Below are 18,830 nucleotides of genomic sequence, written 5' to 3'. Positions count from 1 at the left end.
GATATATGACATCAATCTCTTCTCCCTTGTCCAGGCTATCCCTCAGGATGTTGGCGTCAGCCAGTCCATTAAGGATGGCCTCTTTAATAAATTTTTCTAAGATCTTCCCCAGGATAGAAGTCAGGTTGATGGGCTTGTAGTTTACCCGATCTACTTTCCTCCCTTTCTTGAAGATAGGCACCACATTGACCTTCTTCAAGTCTTTGGGTACTACACCAGAGTGCCAGGAGTTTTCCAAGTTCCATGCCAGAAGGTGGGCTATGATGCTCCAGCTGCGGCCTCACCAAGGCCGAGTACAAGGGGAGAATGACGTCCTGGGATTTGCTTGAGAAGCATCTATGGATGCAAGCCAGCATTCTAGTTGCTGTACTAGCCACAGTATTGCTTTGAAGGCTCATGTTCATCTTGTGGTCAGTGATGCCCCCAAGTCTCTTTCTTCCATAGTGCTAGCCAGTGTAGCACAGCCAAGCCTATAAGGATGCTGCAGGTTTTTCCTCCCAAGGTGAAGAACCTTGCATTTTTCAGTATTAAACACCATCAGGGTCTCATCCGCCCATTTCCCGAGCCTGTCCAAGTCAGTTTGTCTTCTGGTGTGGATGCTTTGCCCCTGAGTTTGGTGTCATCAGCAAACTTGGCCAGTCCGCTTCTGACTCCAATGTCCACATCATTAATGAAGATGTTGTACCCCACTGGTCACAGGACACCATGATAACTGACTTCTATCAATTACCATCCTCTGGGTCCAACCACGGAGCCAATTTCCCAGCTAGCGGATCGTGCCGGACCCAAGGCCACAATTCTCTTCTGATTTGATTCAGAGAAATTAAAGAGTCTCTTGACTGTATATAGATTCAGAGATTCAGCCACCAAATCGGGCTGCATCTTCACTGAATCAGATCAGAGACCGAAGCTTTGCACAGCTGTACGGTCTATAATATGAGCTGTTGGACAATTGGGCATCCCTAGGCAAGAAGTTCAAAGATGGTGTAAAGTTATCTTTGTGTCCTTCCCCCATCAGGTCTTGTGCCAGCTACAAACTCAACGTTCTTCCCAAAGAGTTCATATTTTGCTATGTTGAGATTTAATTCTGAGTCAACCTACAATTATACCCAGTCTTTATAGGACACAAGATTATTCTTAACTATTTATTAGAAAGAATAGAACACTCTTAAGTGTGAGGTACAGCACTCTGGCACACACAGCCTGTGAAGCTTGAATCTGTCATTGATTTCCAGACTCCCTCAAGCAGTCTTCACCATCCATTTCAAGTATTCTTTGCATAATTTATTTTCTACAGCAAGCTCACAGTGTCAAACTGCATTCACTTAAAATTGGCCACTCTTGTGGAATAAACATGAAAGATCTCAGAATTGTTAACTCTGAACACGTACACCAGGAAGCAACCACTTTTCTCTTTTATTCTGTAGTTTTAAAAAAATGCCTGTCTAGTTCACAAACAAAACATATCTGAAGAGAAAGGAGCCTAGCTTTGCAAATTTAAGAAATTCATTGGTCAGTAACTGAGAGTCAGTGGAGTACTGTCCCCATTTAAAGGTATTCCTGTTAATGCTGCAGCACCATGCATCAGCAAGTCCTTCCAGTAGAGACAGAAACACTTAGACTGGCCAATGAAACACCTAGAGGAAGGAGTACATAGCATTGGTTGAAGGTTGCCTACAACACTGACTGACTACCAGGATTGCCTACAACACTGACTGACTACTACTCTTTTGCAATGCAAACCTATATGAGGGTGTCTGATTGGGCTGATGTCACTTCTAGGCTTTAAGTTTTAACACTGGACATTCCCCTGTAGCATTCAAGAAATAGTAGAATTCATGACCTTTTCCTCCTCTTGCAGAATCCATTTGCTGATACCTAATATGTACGTGAGCTAATCTTGGGATGATACCCATATTTCATAAGAGGGATTTGGCACAGGTATTATACTATCATCCAGCTAATCAGAATTTTACTTTGGACAGTCTGTCTCCAAATCCCAGTTGAAATTAATTTTAAATAAATGCTGTAATAAAACATCATTAACTGAACAAAATTACAATTGAAACTCAGGTGCAAAAGTTCTCAAAGGCCATGTGGAGATGAATCAGTAAATCAGTGCAGTTTTATAAATGTCATAAATATTGTCATGAGTAGGCTTTCAAATGAGATCAACTTTGCTTTGCCACTGATTAACTATAAATTCAGTTGAGGTATTCTAGTTGTCATAAATCTGAACACCCTAATAAAAATATGATGAGTAAGATGGAATGTATCATCTTCTACATTAAAGAAATAGCTCTTTAATTTTACAAAACTAGTTCAAAAGAAAAGATTCATTGATTAAAGTCAACATCATTTTAAGCATGTTGGCATAAAAGAATATTTGTTATTAAATAAAAATGTGATACTTATATATGATGGATAACAGTCAAATCTTTCTGAAAAACTGTAGAGTACAGCCTGTTCAAAGATATTGTGAATTGGAACAGTCTCAGTGGAAAAATGTTCCCAAAACTTTTTCTTTAACAAGAATTTTGTCTAGGTTTTGCTGCTGAAATGTTCTTAGTGAAAGATACTACTTATAGTTAACACAGTGCTGGAGAAGTAGGTTTTTCAGCTGTAATACATGGTTTGGTATTAAACTGTGATTTGTCATCTTACAGGAAAATGCAGTGATTATTTACAGTGGCTTTTTACAAAAAATAAATGTAGAAATACCATGTGTCTGATTTTAATAACCAAAGAACTATCCACAACAACTGCACTGCTGCTTCCTACTTGAATGTTCAGTCCTTGGAGCAATGAAAATGAAATTACTTACCAGTTTTCAGAGTGTCTGTCCCTTTATATTTCATTTTTACTCTGAATGTTTTTTATGATGTAGACATCTGTCTGCTAGAAATTTAATCAGTACAACTAACTCATTTCAGCCAACCCTGATCACTTAATCTAAATCCAAGAACTAAAAAAGATACAAAACTCCTACCTTTAAAATTAAAACAAAATTAAATCCCACCATTATCACCTCCTCAGATCATTTTTCTTCACTGGTTGCTAGGACTTACATTGTAGAATTCTTACTGAATATGCCCCAAGGCCTGCTATTATTACCCAATTTTTCTGAAGTTGACTAGACAGTGAAGGTTTGTTCACAATTGTAGACAGACTGTATTTACTCCCACCACCTGGGTGAGAATCTGTTTGTGGGCAGTACTATACAGGAACAAAACTAGATACCTTCTCTGCTTGGCAACCCTTAACATTGTCTACCCAGATGATACAATTCAACTACAAAATTGTTTTACCAGTCAGCAAATGCTGAACACCACCCACATTGCAAGCTAACAGATGGTCAAGTATGACTTGAGTTTGTTGAATTTTACTGCTTCATTTTCTCAGGTTCATAGCTCAGTGAAAAAGCCATGAAAGCAAATATTAAGTAAATATAACATTTGAGGTACGTGCCACAATCTTTACAAACAGCTTTATAATTACCTTATGCAAATGAATAATGTTACTTTAATCATTCCAGTGTTCTCCAGGTATAAGGAAATGTTTATTTAAAATACATTGTATTCTGATGGTGTGAATATCAGTGATTTTTTTTTCAACCACTTCTAGATATTGGTGAGCAAAATTATTTTGTAAGAATTCAAAGTTGTACTCTACTGCCAGTTGGTCTTATGGTTAAAAGGGGGGGGAGGGAGGGGCGGGGAAGGGCCAGATTAGTTATCATTTTGAACAAGAAACCTCTATACATGGACTAAAAGGCAAAATGAATTCATTAACTTCAAGTTGCCACCTAATTGAATGAGGCCCACCTTATTTTTAAAATAAAATCATTAGAAATTCTCTAAGTGTTGTGTGGTTCAGTGTCCTCTCAGTGATCTTCAGATTCCTGGTGTAAAACTCCTCTCTTCTAAATGGCAACCCCCCTGACTCACCATGTTCTCTGTGTGTGAAGCAAGGTTCTTCCTTTTTATCTGTATCATCAGTAACAGATGTTATTCAGGCTGAATCATACACCATTTAAATCCTTGTAACTCCCTTCATCTTACAATGCATTGGGGCTGATGGAGTTAGGTATGGATGACTGCTTTGAACTTATTTACTAAGTTTGATTACATTTGCAAGAAAGAGTAGAATCTATTTCACTGACTTATCTGTATTTGTTCCTGCATTCCTAATGGGATTAAAAGGTGGTGGTGAGAGCTGATTTTTGTCTTCAAGCACTAAGTGTCACTATGAATAGACACAGTTGTAATGCATGATAGAGAAGTGCTCATAACTGTCAGCATTCAAATTTGAGAAGTAATGTGACACAGAATCCCAAGCGGAGGACACTTTTAGTAGTTTGCTTCTTGCCAAGACTACTAGTAAGGTTGTAAGAACCATTTGTAGAAATGTTGTAATTTGGACTTACTCACTGAGAATGGGCTCAGACTACTACATTTTCACAGATGCAACAATTTCAATCACTGCAGGACTGTACTGGGCCAGATTTGAAACATAAGCTTAAATAAGAAAGGTTTTGTGTTCCATTGTTAAGCGGGCTATTATAGCTCAACAGATTAACAGAAAGATCCTTGTTTAACATGAATACTCTGCCTCTCCTTGTCAGAGCCTCAAAAACCATTGTAGTATAAAACTGGTTAGTCAGCATCAAAAAAAGATAATATGATGTGTACGCCTGTTGCATGTATGCATAGAAATCCCACTTTATGTTACTTGTTATGAAGGCCTATTAATTTAAAGATGCATTCCCACTTTAATTTGGCTCAATATGGTCAAAAGTAATTTAAAAACAATGCTTTTATTTACTTGTCCTTTTGAATATTTGGAGTCTTTAGAAGTCATATATTCATATTTTCAGCCTTCATCCACAACCCCAAAGGTTTGATTTTTTTTTTTTTTTTTTAAATACTGTCAGAAGATCTATCATTCCTCAGGGTATGCCAGGACCTTTGCCTTCAGTTACTGTGTTGCCATATTCATATGCATGGATATAGCCAAGTTAATGAACAGAATCATAATTGTTATTAAATAAAAATCATAATTTTCCTCTGCTCAGAATGATGATTCTATGTATTAGCTTGTCTATATCCACTGAATGACGCATAACTAAAAAACGCCTATAAGAGAAATCAGTAAATTTGCTAATACAGTGTGTTCTCCCTGTGCTTATACATGCCATCACCAAAACTGAAAGAAACTGGCCATCTAATCCTTACCCACAATTTTGTACTTTTTCTGATCAATTTAATCAGAAACATAATAAGCACTCTTACGTCCCTGCTGCATGCCCTCAAGTACAATTTGCTATTTCTTTTTGGATAACTGTTATTATCTTGGAAGTGATATATTTAAGGCACCCCTACCCATTTCTTCTCAAAACATGTCTTGTTGGGGGTTTTTTCTCATTCATACCATTTTTCTAGCAATTTACTTCATCTTGATCTCTAACAACAGCTTTAACTCATGCACTGCATATTTAGTGCCAAAACATCTCAAGGCACTTTGCCTCAAATGTCAGTGGCTTCATCACACTGTTGCTAGTTCCAGGTTCTAAACTGCAAGTTGAAAGCAAAGGGAAAAACAAGTGACTTTTCAGGCTGATTTCTGAAGTGGAACTGTAGAAGTATCCGTGACATCTCTGTACAGGTAGTTTCAACAAGATGCTAAATAAAAGAAAGTACCATGGATGTTACTTGACATGTATCTACACAAAGCTAAGTGTCAGAATACCTTAGGTGGCATAAACAGTTTCCCTATTAAAGCAAGATGGTTGTTTTAAATGGAGAAGAGGGACAACGGAATCTGATTAGTAGTCAGTTTTAGCTCAGTTAAATTAGGTTCTTTTACCATCTACTCCAGAGGTAGGCAACCCCTGCAGTATGGGTGCCAGAGTGTGGCATGTGAAGGCATTTTGCTTGGCACGAGCGCCTTGTGGCAGATAGCAAGGAAGAGGCCAGGGCTGCGCTGCCACAACAAGGATTGGGCCCCTCGCATCTCCCCTGCCATCTTGCTCCTGGCACACCAACATCTTACAAACCAAGCTTGCAGGTGTTTTTGGTCCAAAAATGTTGCCTACCCTGATCTACTCTAAATAAGGATTTTAACAGAGACTGTTTTCAGCTGTAGCCTGTTGATTGAGGATGCAACAATAGCAGAAAAACTAGATTACTATAGTCTAAATAAGATAAAGCAAAAGTAAAAGCAAGGGATATTGTTTTATCATAGAATAGCAAAGTCACATCCTGTAATATTCTTAATATTGAAATAATAATTTTTGTCACTATTATTTGTAATGCAAATACTGGAATAAAGCAAAATGTGTATGTTAAAGTGATTAAACATATTTCTTTCACTTCTTACTCTATTTAAACTGAAATGCAACTGTGTCTTACAAGGAAAATATGAATTTTAATCCATTAAATCAAAACTTGCTATGAAGGGACAAGTGAACAAATATTTAAGCAAGCAATATTAGGACTAGAAAAACTATACTACTGAAATAGCAAATGGCATTTCATACAGTAGTCAGGCAGCGAGGGATATAAATCCTTCCATTTATAAGAAATTAAATGTGCTATCAAAATGCATTGTAGAGCAGAGTGAATAATTAGCAACAAATAATTTCTTTCTTGTCTATTCCTATTTGGACAGTAACTACAAACTTGCAGATTATTTCCCTCCCAAACATATTCACTGTGCTACTTATCGACAGATATCTTTTTGAGCTTTTTAATATGAATATTCAAAATTTGACCTATGTTGCTCAAATATAATTGGTCAAATTAAATTTCATGATTTTGAGGCTTCTCTGACTGGATAAGCAGGCCAGCACTACTGAAATGAATAAATGGTTGTCCTTCGTAATTTAAAATTCTGTTCCCATATACAGTATACTCAGAGACATGGCCTGGAATTTGCTTTCTGCGACCATTTTGCTAGTCCAACTATATTTCTTTAAAAAAAAAAAAGATATATGTGTGTGTGTATGAACATGTTTGTTTATTTATTTATTTTGGTTTGTTTTGCACTGATCAGCAAGCTGTAATGCTGTGTATTTCTTAATGTTTTGTGGAAATGTAGCCAATTATCAATAGCTGAAGTTATGATATAACTTGATACTGTCGTATGCAATTTGATGCAAAAAATAATACTGCACTTGAACTTAAAATGGCACTATCCTTTGTTTTGTAAGAAATGGTAAATGAGTGCTGCTTCTGTCCTTTGTTTATAGGCTGATCTTTCAGTATTTTTTCTACTTGATCTTCTTTTCACCCTTCAGGGAGTATTAACTTGTATTTATTGTCATATAGCCCTGAAGTTGTAAAGAGTGAACCATATGGAGAGAAGGCTGACGTCTGGGCTGCAGGGTGCATCCTTTATCAGATGGCAACACTGAACCCTCCTTTTTACAGCACCAACATGCTCTCTTTGGCAACTAAAGTATGCTGGTTTGCTAGATCAGTCTGCACATTTATCCTGGCATGCATCTTATGAGTCTTTCACTCCCCCCAAAGTTCACGTAAAAGATTGTAAGAGACAGGCTACCTCGCTGTATAGAAATGTGAATGAGTAGAAATGAATCTTTCTAGAAGGATTGCTTTGTTAACATTTAGACTTAATAGGTAGGTTGTTCGGCTGCTAGCAGTTGCACTTTTAAAACAATATTATGTTTTTCCATTTAAATTAGCAGTGCATTATTAATCTCATCCAGTGCTAGGACTTTAAGATTCTGAACATTGTTACATTTCCGTAGGTCTGGATTTGCTGTATGGTTGTGCGCCACTCACAATCTACTTCAGAAGAGGGATGTCAACAAGAAAGTCTTTGGGTCAGATTCAGCCCACAGAGCCCTGTCATCCCACCGTCTTTTATAGTATTGTCTGTGGGTCTTGGACAGATCTTACCAATGCATGCAGCATAGACCAGCCCTGGCCCTGGCTCTGGTCCTGTGCACTCCTTATTGCATGCAGAGCCAGTTTGGTCTGCCCTGCATGGTACTGGACCCAGCATGCATGCTGCATGCAGCATAAAGGACCAGTCCAGAGCACATGCTGCATGTGGCGCACAAGGGAGTCCGGGGCATGCATTGCATGCAGCACCCATTATAGCTGGGACCTGTGTGCTGGATCCAGGGCGGGTCCAAACTGAGCCCATAGACCAGCCCCACACACCAGATCTAGCATGCAGAGTTGGCCTGGTGCAGGAGTCTCATGCAGCGAATGCCCCAGCCATCTGTGCACGCTCCCGTGCAGCAAGTAGAGCTGGAGCTGTTGCAGTGTGTGGGGCTGGTCCAGGGCATCTACCAGCATGGGTGTGGTCTCTGGGCCCAATCTGGCCTATGGACTAGCCCTTCATCTGGCCCATGGGGCTGGGACAATTTGATACCTCTGCCCTAGCACATTGTCAGAGATGATAACATTTTTTTGCAAGTGCAAATGTCACCATGATGCTGCAGTTCCTTCTCCTACAGTTATTTTATACATCTGATAACAGACATTGTGCATTAGAAGATATGCCCCAAACTTCCATTATGAAATTGTGCTAGTGATGTAATACCTGTCATGTTTTTACAAGGAAAAACATTAATCACACACATTTTCTTACATATAATGGAATAATTTTCCTCTATTCACTCTAGACTATTTGTTTTGCAGATAGTAGGGGCTATGTATGAACCAGTGCCTGAAGGAGTCTACTCTGAAAAAGTGTCAGTTACCATTAAAAGGTAATTACTCATGTAGTTTTATTTCTGTATCTTGCCAGAAAGGTTCTTTGTTGGATTCAATTTCATTAATAAGGATGGCAATGTGACAACTTCCTGACATTAGCAACCTTCAGTTTTCATCTCTGAATGTTTAAAGGGCTTCAGATTTAAAAAAGATAGAGATCTGCTCTCATAGCTAATAATATACATGCAGTAGGTGAGACTTGGAAGTCTGTGGCATTGTGGTCACCGTATTTATCCTAGACTTCTGGAAACACTTATTCTACATTGAGGTGATGATCAAACAAATGAATCACAGCAATTTAAAAAAGAGGTGGGGACATGCTATGGAGCAAGTGAAGTATGGTAAGTGTGTCTCTGCTCTGAACCCATATAAGGGTAAGTGAAACCCACAGTTTAGCTGTAAGTGAAACTCATGAATAGGATGGTGGTGCATAAATGCCTTTTTAGATCTGAAGTTACTGTATTTAATTTTAATTCAACTGTAGCATAAGAATAGGGACATAGATAGTGCTTAGGCTGCTATCAAAAAATTCACTGTAATTTGCTTTCTGGGCAAGTGCCCTAATCTGAGGCTCTCAGACCAAAGATGAGCGATCTTTTCCTCTTTCCCCACGTCATTGCTAATTGTGATCTTTTTCAAATGAACATTTCAGAGACTTGCATAGAATTTATACATTTTTACAGATAGATTTGAAACATGACCTCCAAGCTCTATTGGATCACTTTTAAGCACATGCAGATGGTTAAGTTTAGTTGCACAGGGTTAATCTGTTGAAGTGGCACCTAATACTACTTACATGTCTGGAAGGCAGAATAGAATTTGGCCAAGCCCTAAAAGTCTATGGTTAAGTGCTACTTAAGTGCATAATAGACAACGTGGAATTTTGTTTTAAGGCCCCATGCATGTGCAAAGACAAGAACCAGTCCAACTGGTTTCAGTTTTATCCTTTCTGCTGCCCAGCATAAGCATTCATAAATACAAACCAATTTCTTAGTGACATGAAACAGATATCTGGGAATAAGTGATAAAAATTCATTACTGTGCATGGATGGTTCATTGGATTATGAATTTTTTCATAGGTGCTTGACCCCTGATGCAGAGACTCGTCCAGATATAGTAGAGGTCAGTTCAGTGATATCTGATGTGATGATGAGGTATTTAGATGGCTTATCCACCTCCCATCTTACCTTGGAGAAGAAGCTAGAGCGTGAGAGGAGACGTACTCAGAGATACTTCATGGAAGCTAATAGAAATGCAGTGGCTTGTCACCATCAGCTTGCCATCTTATTGCATGTGAGTAAATGTTAGAGGGTTTTTTCTCTATCATAGTATCATTTACCTGTACATCTCTTGGACTAATAAAGCATAATCGTTTCTAATTTAAACTTAAAGGGTTCATTGTTTTATATCAGATAGATTAAAAATTCATATAGGCTCTTGAATTTATTTTATACTTTATTTATTCATTTTCTGGGAACATACAAATACAGTAACAATTATAATATCTTAAAAACTAGCATCATTCCTCAGTGAAAATAGAATGAAACAGACTAGAATATAAAGGCTGTTGCATATTTTACAGAATCCCCTAACATTTAATTATGTATGCAGTATTGTAAATGGTTGGCAAATAGCACAATCCACACTTGGTCAGAGTGGAACAAATGGATAATCCTGTGCATGATTCACGAACAATGGCACCTAGAAAATGGCACCTACACAAATTTAATTTTTAATTACAGGTTGCTAGATAAAGAGCAGTGATGCTGATAATGTATTTGCTAAGCTTGTCTTGCTATCTGATATAGTTCTGTAGAAACATCTTTCAGTTCTTTCATTTGCTTGAGGCTCTGTTTTGTAAGCTCTTGTAGCTCTTAGTCAAGGATTGCAGTGTTTTACTTAATGAAGTAAGCTCAAATATATACTTGAAGAAATTACTGAAAAAAGTTATAACAAAAAGTTTTCTACCGCAAAAGCGCAGAGTAAAAAAAATGTATTAACTCAAGAATAAAGTCAGTTTATGGTAATGTATACAGCTGTCCTGGTCGGCTCAGTAATCCCATCTCTCTAAGGAAGGCAGTTTTCAAATGTTCTATTATTTGGGCTTGTCCTTATATTTTCCACTGAGGAGTCTTTGTGTCCTAGAAAAATAGTGACAAGAGTTTCTAGCCCCCAACAGTACATTTTTAAAAAATCCTTCCTTCTTATTTCTCAGTACATAGTTTCATGGAATCCCATAACTTATTTTTTCCTCAGTTTTCCAAGCCATTGCTTCCATTGAAATGGACTGGGTCAGATGATTCACTGAGTTCTCCCATATTTTTATTTTCTGTTTCCCTGCTCTAATGGAAGGCCTGTGTGTAGTTTCCTTTTACTCCCAGTTATTTCAGATTGTACACTTATATCTGGATGGTGGGGCATACTCTCTGCTCTTGTCCATAGGGCTAGGCAGGAAGGATTCATTAGAATCAGAGCTGGAGTCCATTGTGTAGCCAGGAACAGAGCAAAAGCAAGACAGAAGTGGAGGCCAATAAGTTAGACAGCCTGGAGGCCAGTTCTGGGGCTGAGGCATGCAAGCTGTAGTCATACTGCCTAGAGTTCAATAAACTTTGTAAAGAAATCAGCAACTTCTCCATTAATTCATATCCTCAACTCCATTGGAATGTACTTTTATATGGTGGTAGGACAAGATAGATACAAAGTGTATTTAGTGGTAATGAAATAAATCCAATTTTGGAATATAGGATGCGTCTACACATGATGCTGTGTCACTGTAGTGATGCGCTATGGTGATATAGTTTGTCACTACAGTGAAGCAGTGTCAGCACGCACAAATTGATGCTGATGCTATGATGCCATAGTGATGAGCTACCTCGCTATAGTGTGTCGCTATGGTGACTTAGCTGTCAAAAATAACCCGGAGTGCCACTGGGACAGCCCAGTAACAGCTGTGACAGAGTAAAGAATACAACCCACATCTCCTGAGCCCCAGTCCAAAACGATCTTAACTTCCAAGTATTGAAATACTGACAATTGAAACATTTAATACTATTTTCACCTTTCCTTTTATAAGCTTAGATCACTAAAAGAATTTGGGTAGCTACAGGAGCTTGACTTCCAGAGGAAGCTTGACTTCCACAGGAACTACAGGAGCTTGACTTCTAGACACCCAGGTCCGACCTTAGTCTGGTAGTTAACTGACGTTTACTATACTTGACTCAATAAGTCTAAAGTGAGTCAGGTATACTTTCATTTTGTTACTCAAGCAATACATATTTAATTACATGGTCTCTGTCCATTGCTGTTTAATACTGTATATGATCTAGAGACTTGTCCATTTAGATTTAATGCTTAGAAATCCTTAGGAAACAAATATAGTCACACATCCTGCAACATATAAATATGATGTAATTTTTCTAATAAGATATAATTTAAAATATATCAACAGTCCACCACCAATTGAGGACAAAACTGCAATTCTTACTAAAATGTTGCCTCTGAAATGCTTAGGTGGTATCTACAGCCTTGTAGTATGATAAACACTGTTAGTGAGTTCTGTACACTTTGGATGTATGCCTACCTTGTATTAATCTTGACCCTCATTTCATACAGAGCCAGGTGAAAAATAATACAGCTCGCTAATCCTTTTTTATCTTCTGGTATTCTGATTAGCAAGGTGTCACTTATTTCCCACTTTTCAGTGTATTCTTTGTTCATGGTCACTGTTTTCCTATGTCTACAATTGGATTTGTGCATTTTGGAGCGTGGATATATCTCTTAGTTACTGGGCTAGGTAGCTGAAATACACTGGGCTTTTCTTGTACGTGTTACTTCTTACACCAAGAGCATTTTAGCTGGATATTCTTGGTGTTGCACCTGGGTTAATTAGTTCTGCTGAGAACAGAAAACAGCTGCACAGCTTCTGGTTCAGGAAATAGCATATGCAGAGCGGTGTGGCACGTTCCAGCATGGGGATGCCTGATAGTGAGTGGTATTGACGTGACTTCAGTACTCACTATTCCATTATATTCTACATTTCATTGCATTGGGAGCTGAACTTGATTTATTTCTGTATTAATATTGTAATTTTAATAAGCACTTTTTTATATTTAGCTTCACGTGCTCAAGTATCAGAATCTTTTGGGATTGATTTAGAAATCTCCAAATAACCCGGAAACCACAACACCAATCTTGAAATGCATTGGGACCTTTTTGTACTTCCTCACCAACACAAAATAGTCCTTAAGTTAATGCAACCAGCTGTGAAAATTTTACCTTAGCATAGAGAATCAGCAGTGACAGGGTTCTATGATCACACGTATTTTGCTTTGCCTTTGGACAGCGAAGGGAACTTGAGCCTGGGCTCAACTGGACCCCAACAATCCCTGGTTTCTATATCTTCTGCTGAAGCCGTTGGCAATTGGTATCATTAAAAGCAGCCCTTAGGATATCCTCTTTATATAGGAAAGTGGGACAGGCACAAAGCTCTAGTGCAAGCTCAAGGGAGCACAAATAACTTTAATTTTCCACTGTTGCTATGGAATTCTTCTTCATCCTCAAATTGAGCTCTGCACTGCACAGCCGCAGCTGAAGAGCTGACCCTAGGTAGAAAACATTTTCTTCCTTCAAAGTTTCATCAGTTACTTTGTAAGGTAAAACTGTGATTAGCAAAGCAGTTGTTTGTTTGTTTTTTAAATCTTGTTAGCTAAGAAACACAAATTAAGAATTGGATTACTTTAATATTCATTTTTTATTTCCTGTTTGCTTGTGCCTAGATGTATTTTCATTTGATCAGGTCATTCAGATTAGTATGCATAAGCATTACTCACTGAGGGAAATTAAATACAGTAGTTTCAAACAGTCAGATACCAGCTTTAAAGATTCCATGTCTACAAGGTCATTTGTTAAAGTATGTTTCCAGTGCTTTCTGGGAGACATGCCTGACTCATCTGTACCAAATCCAGATATGCAGTAGTGAAGTTGCTCTGGAGGGGTCTCCTGCAGCCACTCTCAAAGCCTTTGTCTCTGATGCTTAAGTATAGGGTTGGCAGTCAGCTGATGTGCAAGTGCTTGACAGCCCTAGCCCCAGGGCCAGACTTGAGTGTTGAATCCATTCTGGTGTGGTCCAGAGCTGAGACTGCTAATTACCTGATTAGTAGCCCCAGCCCTGGGGCCCCATACCACACTGGAAAGTCCTGGTTTTCCCTGCTTCCAGAGACGTGCCCTCAGTATCTCTAGGGCACATCTCTGGAAACAGGGAACATGTTACCCCTTGTCCTACAAGATCAATGGGTGGGACAACAAGCGACCTTCTACACAGGTCACAGCTGATCTGCTTCATTTGGCAACATCTCTTTTTAGTCTGAATATATCAGCTTCAGGGTTTGGCATGTGCAAGTGGGAATAGGTTAGTTGGGTGTGTTTGGAAGCAGGTACTCCTGACAGTGCCAGAGATGTGGTGTAGTAATGCCATTCTTGTTTGAAGCAAATAATGTGTTTGTTTTCAAATCATTCAGAATACAGCAAGTTATTAATGTCATAATAAGTATAATCCAACCCTTAGTTTGGAATGTGCAAAACCTGCATTTCTTGGAGCACATTTTCATGTGAGACAGCTTGCTTAAACACTGATGCATACAATTCCAATGCCTTTTAAAATGAACAAGGGCCATATAATGTCTTGAAAATCTTGCCCTCCATACATTGTTATCTTCCTCTACCTTCTGCTCTATTGATCTCATCCTGACACTTCTCCATTTTGGCATTTAAGTGTTTCATATCTGAACTGCATTTTAACAATTGGTAGCTATTTCTGATACGCTACAAGGAACCAGGAAAGATTGCTTATCTATATATCGTGTAGTGTGGTTTTATCTCTCAATATACATTTACAGTATTTGTGAGGAAAAAAATCAATTGTGAAAACTGTTTTTGCTGGCATTATTTTTAAGAATTCTTGAATGTGATATAGCAACAGTTTCCTGTTTGTTTGTTTTTTTTAATTGTTAGCTGCAAAAATATATGATCAAGCTATTAAGGGCAAATAAATTAATATATTTCATTCAGGAACAATTTATTAACCTGTTCAAGTGTTTTCCTATAGTTTTTATAGTAGTATCATTACCACTCTGTAAATAAGGTCTTAGACACAAATTACTTTTGTAGCGCTATATGTACCGTTATAGCACTACAAATACCTAGTATGCATGTGTTCAGTATTTCTGTGATGTTACAAAAATGGTGGATCTTTTTCAAATAAGTTCTCTGTAGCACCACATATAGCATGTAGCATTTTGTAGCACTACATGTAGCATGTAGACAGTTATATCTAGCACTTCTGGGGTTTCTTGGTCCCCCAGCATCCCCTAGTCCCCAACAGGGAAGGGAGGGAGAGTGGCTGCTTACTGTAGTGGCTGTCACAGAGCTGCTGCTCCTTTGGGGGACTTTGTTGCTACCACTGTGGCAGCAGAGACTAGTACTGCTGCCTGTGCCAAGGTGTGCCTTTGCCATTGGGATAGCTTGGACAGCTGTCACTGTCATAGTAATGGCATTAGCAGAGAGGGCAGTTGCTGCTGCCAGGAGCAACAGCAGCTGTCAAAGACAGGCCCTTCCCTTCTATCCTCAGGAGCAAGGAAATAATGCCTCTTCGCTTCCACTGTCCTTGGAGGTGGAAGGAGGGATCTGTCTTTGACAGCTGCTGCTTAAGGACCAGGACCTGGTCCTGTAGCAGTGGTTGTGAAAAATAACCTGCTTTCTTCTGTATGGAGCAGCAAGTGTTAAACACAGCCCCTTGTTACCCACAACACCCTTCATCCCCTCTCCCCCAACTCCTGTGGGCAGCAAGTAGGTTAATTATGACAGCTTATCACTGACAACCTGTCCCTTTCCCTGGTACAGGAGATAGCAGGCTGTCAGCAATCAAGGCATATTGACAGTATCATGTGGGGTCAGGAAAGCAAAGGAATAGCCCCCAATTGTCACCTGGTTAGAGAGGATACTGCTTAATCCCCTCATAGTAACATTGTAGCACTCGAGCCAGGATGCCGTGGAGTGCCCCTCTACTGCTCTTATTTTTGCTGAGGCACTGTAGCACTGCAAATGAATTAGTGATGTATTAATTATACTCTTCTTCCATTTTTCCCCTTCTTCCTAGGGTAAGGGGAAAAAAAGTGATTTACTCTGTGCTGAAATATGGTTAAAAGAAAAAAAAATCCAAGTCCAAGGGCAATACCTTTTTTTTATTATTAAATCTTTCTTTTATTTTTCAACTATTGGGGTTTCTGTTTATATAAGCCTCAGGAAAAACAATATAACATGTTTTGTAATGACGTGTTTCTAGAATTTGGAAATGAAAGAGAGATAATAATGTACAGATCCATTCCCTGAAAGCATTATCTTCTGGAAGTGCTCAGATCCTGTGCTGATGCAGGCCATATAAGCACTCAGAGATATTGCACACGTCAGCTATTCCAGTGTGGGAAAGGTGGTGGCTATATGGAGGAAAAGGAGTGAAATTAGACTCCATGGGTTAATTCCACAGAAAGCAGGAGTGTGGGTTATTTATTACAGAGTTTTTAAACAGAAAAAGACAGGATAGACTTTATATAGCTTATCAATTTAAAAATCTAAAAATTCTTATGTTCAAAATAGGGTGGGGATCTAATTTTATTTGCAGATGCTTTTCTTCTAAGTGAAGTTGAGACAATAATTTCCAACATACTTTCCCACCTTTTAGTAAGGTCCATCAGAAAGATGAGGCCAGGCAAGATATTGCATCTGATTCTTGGGGCTACAGAACACAGTAAGGAGCCTTCCTATCAATTTTGATTCTCCCAGATCTCTCAGAGGTAGAGTAAAGTATCATACCCAGGTCTAAAATTGTTGTCCCTGGTGGATGGGATTACAGTAAGTAGGGGTTAAATACAGACTTAAGGTGCTCTCAAGAAATGCATCAAAAGATTTAAGCTTTACAATGAAAAACACTCAACAAGGTGAGGGTCTTTGAAACGATTTTGTGTTCAATCCACATGATTGACACAAAAATGAGGGATTCTGGATCCTGTAGCCTAGCAACCACAGAAACTGTGGGCCACAAATGGAGTATGCTTGGTGTATAAAAGCTTGCTTTCTTCAGTATCCGAAAAGTCGGGGAGGTACCAAAACTAGTTTTAATCTCTGGTAAGAAAGCCAGGAAGCAGGAAGACCTCTGACCTTTCCCAGAGGAAAGAGTTTAAAGAAAAAGTCTGCATTGGAAACCTGTTAAGTTGCTTTGAGAACTGTAGAGCGAAGAACCATTTGGGAAAAGCTGCTTCATAAGAGAGGTTTTTGCCCAAGGGCTTAGACTTGTCTGCCATGTGTTGTGTAGGAAGTAAGATGCACCCACTGGGTTTCCAGCCAGAATATATTTATTGGATCCTCCATCCTGCTTATAGACTTATCAGTATTTGGATATTTCTTTGCTAACATAAATCTTAAAGGACACATGTTTCTTCTCCCCTGTCACCTTCATTGACATGGACCCCAGGTTTTCCAAAATTTAATGGAGCAGCCCTTTAAGCTTTTTGAGATGGTTCTTAAAATGGTAATTTTTCAACATAATAACTAAGTACAGACAGCCAAAAGCCTGAGGTTCAATCTTTACAGATTAGTCTAAGCTATGTATATTGAACCAATAAGCAAATGAACAGACATTCACTTTTGATTCCAGAAATACAGCTGCATGTCTGCAGTGGCTCAGGCTAGAAGCTGGGGGTTGCTAGAGCACATCTCTCAGTTTGGCTGGAGCAGACAGCCCTGCAGGGGAGATGCAAACTACACATAAACCAGTATAAGTGATCAGAAATCAGTTCAAATCTGTAATACAACAGGGCTAAGTACAGACATCTGGAAGTATTAAGGGGCGCTAAATCAGTTCAAAATGGCTCCCTGATGTCAGGTAAGTCAGGATAGGGGGCTAGTGGGAGGCTTGAGAGGATTGTGAATCTGCTGGGGGATGGAGAAAAGGCATGTCCCATGAGGCACAACCTGGGTGGGAGAGTAGGCACGACCCCCAAAGGGTGGGGATGTGGGTGTCACCTGTGGGATGCTGGGGGACTGTGAGTTAACTTGAATGTGGAGGGGATCTGGCACAAAAGTTCAATAAACTGATTTAACCTAAATCAGTTAAGTCTGATACTATATATATCCAGGTTTATTTTAAACTGGTTTTGGCCATTTTGAAAGTGGTTTATGTGCGCTGAACTTCTGGCCTAAGTACAGACATTTGGGGAGGTTAAATCAGGTAAGAAATGGCTGCCCAATTTAAACTTAACTTGTCCCAGTGCTGACCTTACACTTACAGACCAAGTCTCAATGACCAGCAATCAGTCTAAACCTCTACCGGTACAGAAGTTCCATGTATACAAACCCATCTAAAAATTGCAGAATCTGGATCGATGTAGTGTCAGACTCATTCAATTTTGGTCAAATCGGTACATGGAAGTTCTGTCCATTTTCTCTGCTCATTCCTGGGGCTGGGAAAACCCAGCCACTGGCCCCAGCCCCAGAGCTTTCCACCCTCTCTCTATGGGCTATTTTTTGCCTTGGCCCCTTGCTCCCCCTCCCAGCCAGCCCTTTTAGCAGCCATCCCACAAGCTGCTCTGGATGCAGTCACTTTTATCAGTGTTTGCTGCTGCCAGAGCTGAGCAAGTAAGTCCCAGTAGAAGGAGGAGTGGGAGGGATGGGGATGTAGGTTCACTGGTGGGGTCAGGGGGATAAAAATAGCTCCTGATTTTCCCCCCCCAAGCTCCTACATGGACCCCACAAGCTCCCCTGATCCCTCTAGACACTCCTGGACCTCAGCAAAACCCTGTGGCTTGTGCCTGTCCCCTCCCCACCTGCCCCATGGACCCCACAAGCTCCCCTGATCCCTCTAGACACTCCTGGACCCCAGCAAAACCCTGTGGCTTGTTCCTGTGCTTTCCCCACCAGCTGGTTGTGCTGCCCCCCCCCATTGGTCATGCCTGCCCCCCATCCCTTGTGGGATGCGCTTGCCCCTCCTGCTTCACCTGCAGGTTGTCTGTCCCCCACCTCTCATGGATTGTC

The 18,830-nt window shown here is 39.6% G+C and overlaps 1 protein-coding gene across 1 annotated transcript in view; it reads left to right on the top strand.

The window, feature by feature from the left end:
* Positions 1-18,830, top strand: part of NEK10 (NIMA related kinase 10) — a 196,387-nt gene that overhangs the window by 115,871 nt on the left and 61,686 nt on the right. Inside the window, exons 24-26 of the mRNA XM_019536158.1 lie at positions 7,329-7,458; positions 8,673-8,743; positions 9,827-10,040. Coding sequence (XP_019391703.1) covers positions 7,329-7,458; positions 8,673-8,743; positions 9,827-10,040 — 415 coding nt within the window. The remainder of the gene's footprint in view (positions 1-7,328; positions 7,459-8,672; positions 8,744-9,826; positions 10,041-18,830) is intronic.

This window comes from Crocodylus porosus, unplaced genomic scaffold (genome assembly GCF_001723895.1).
Source record: "Crocodylus porosus isolate Cpor-Errol unplaced genomic scaffold, CroPor_comp1, whole genome shotgun sequence".
In the NCBI taxonomy this organism is placed as follows: Eukaryota; Metazoa; Chordata; order Crocodylia; family Crocodylidae; genus Crocodylus; species Crocodylus porosus.
This window is presented reverse-complemented; position numbering and strand designations above follow the sequence as displayed.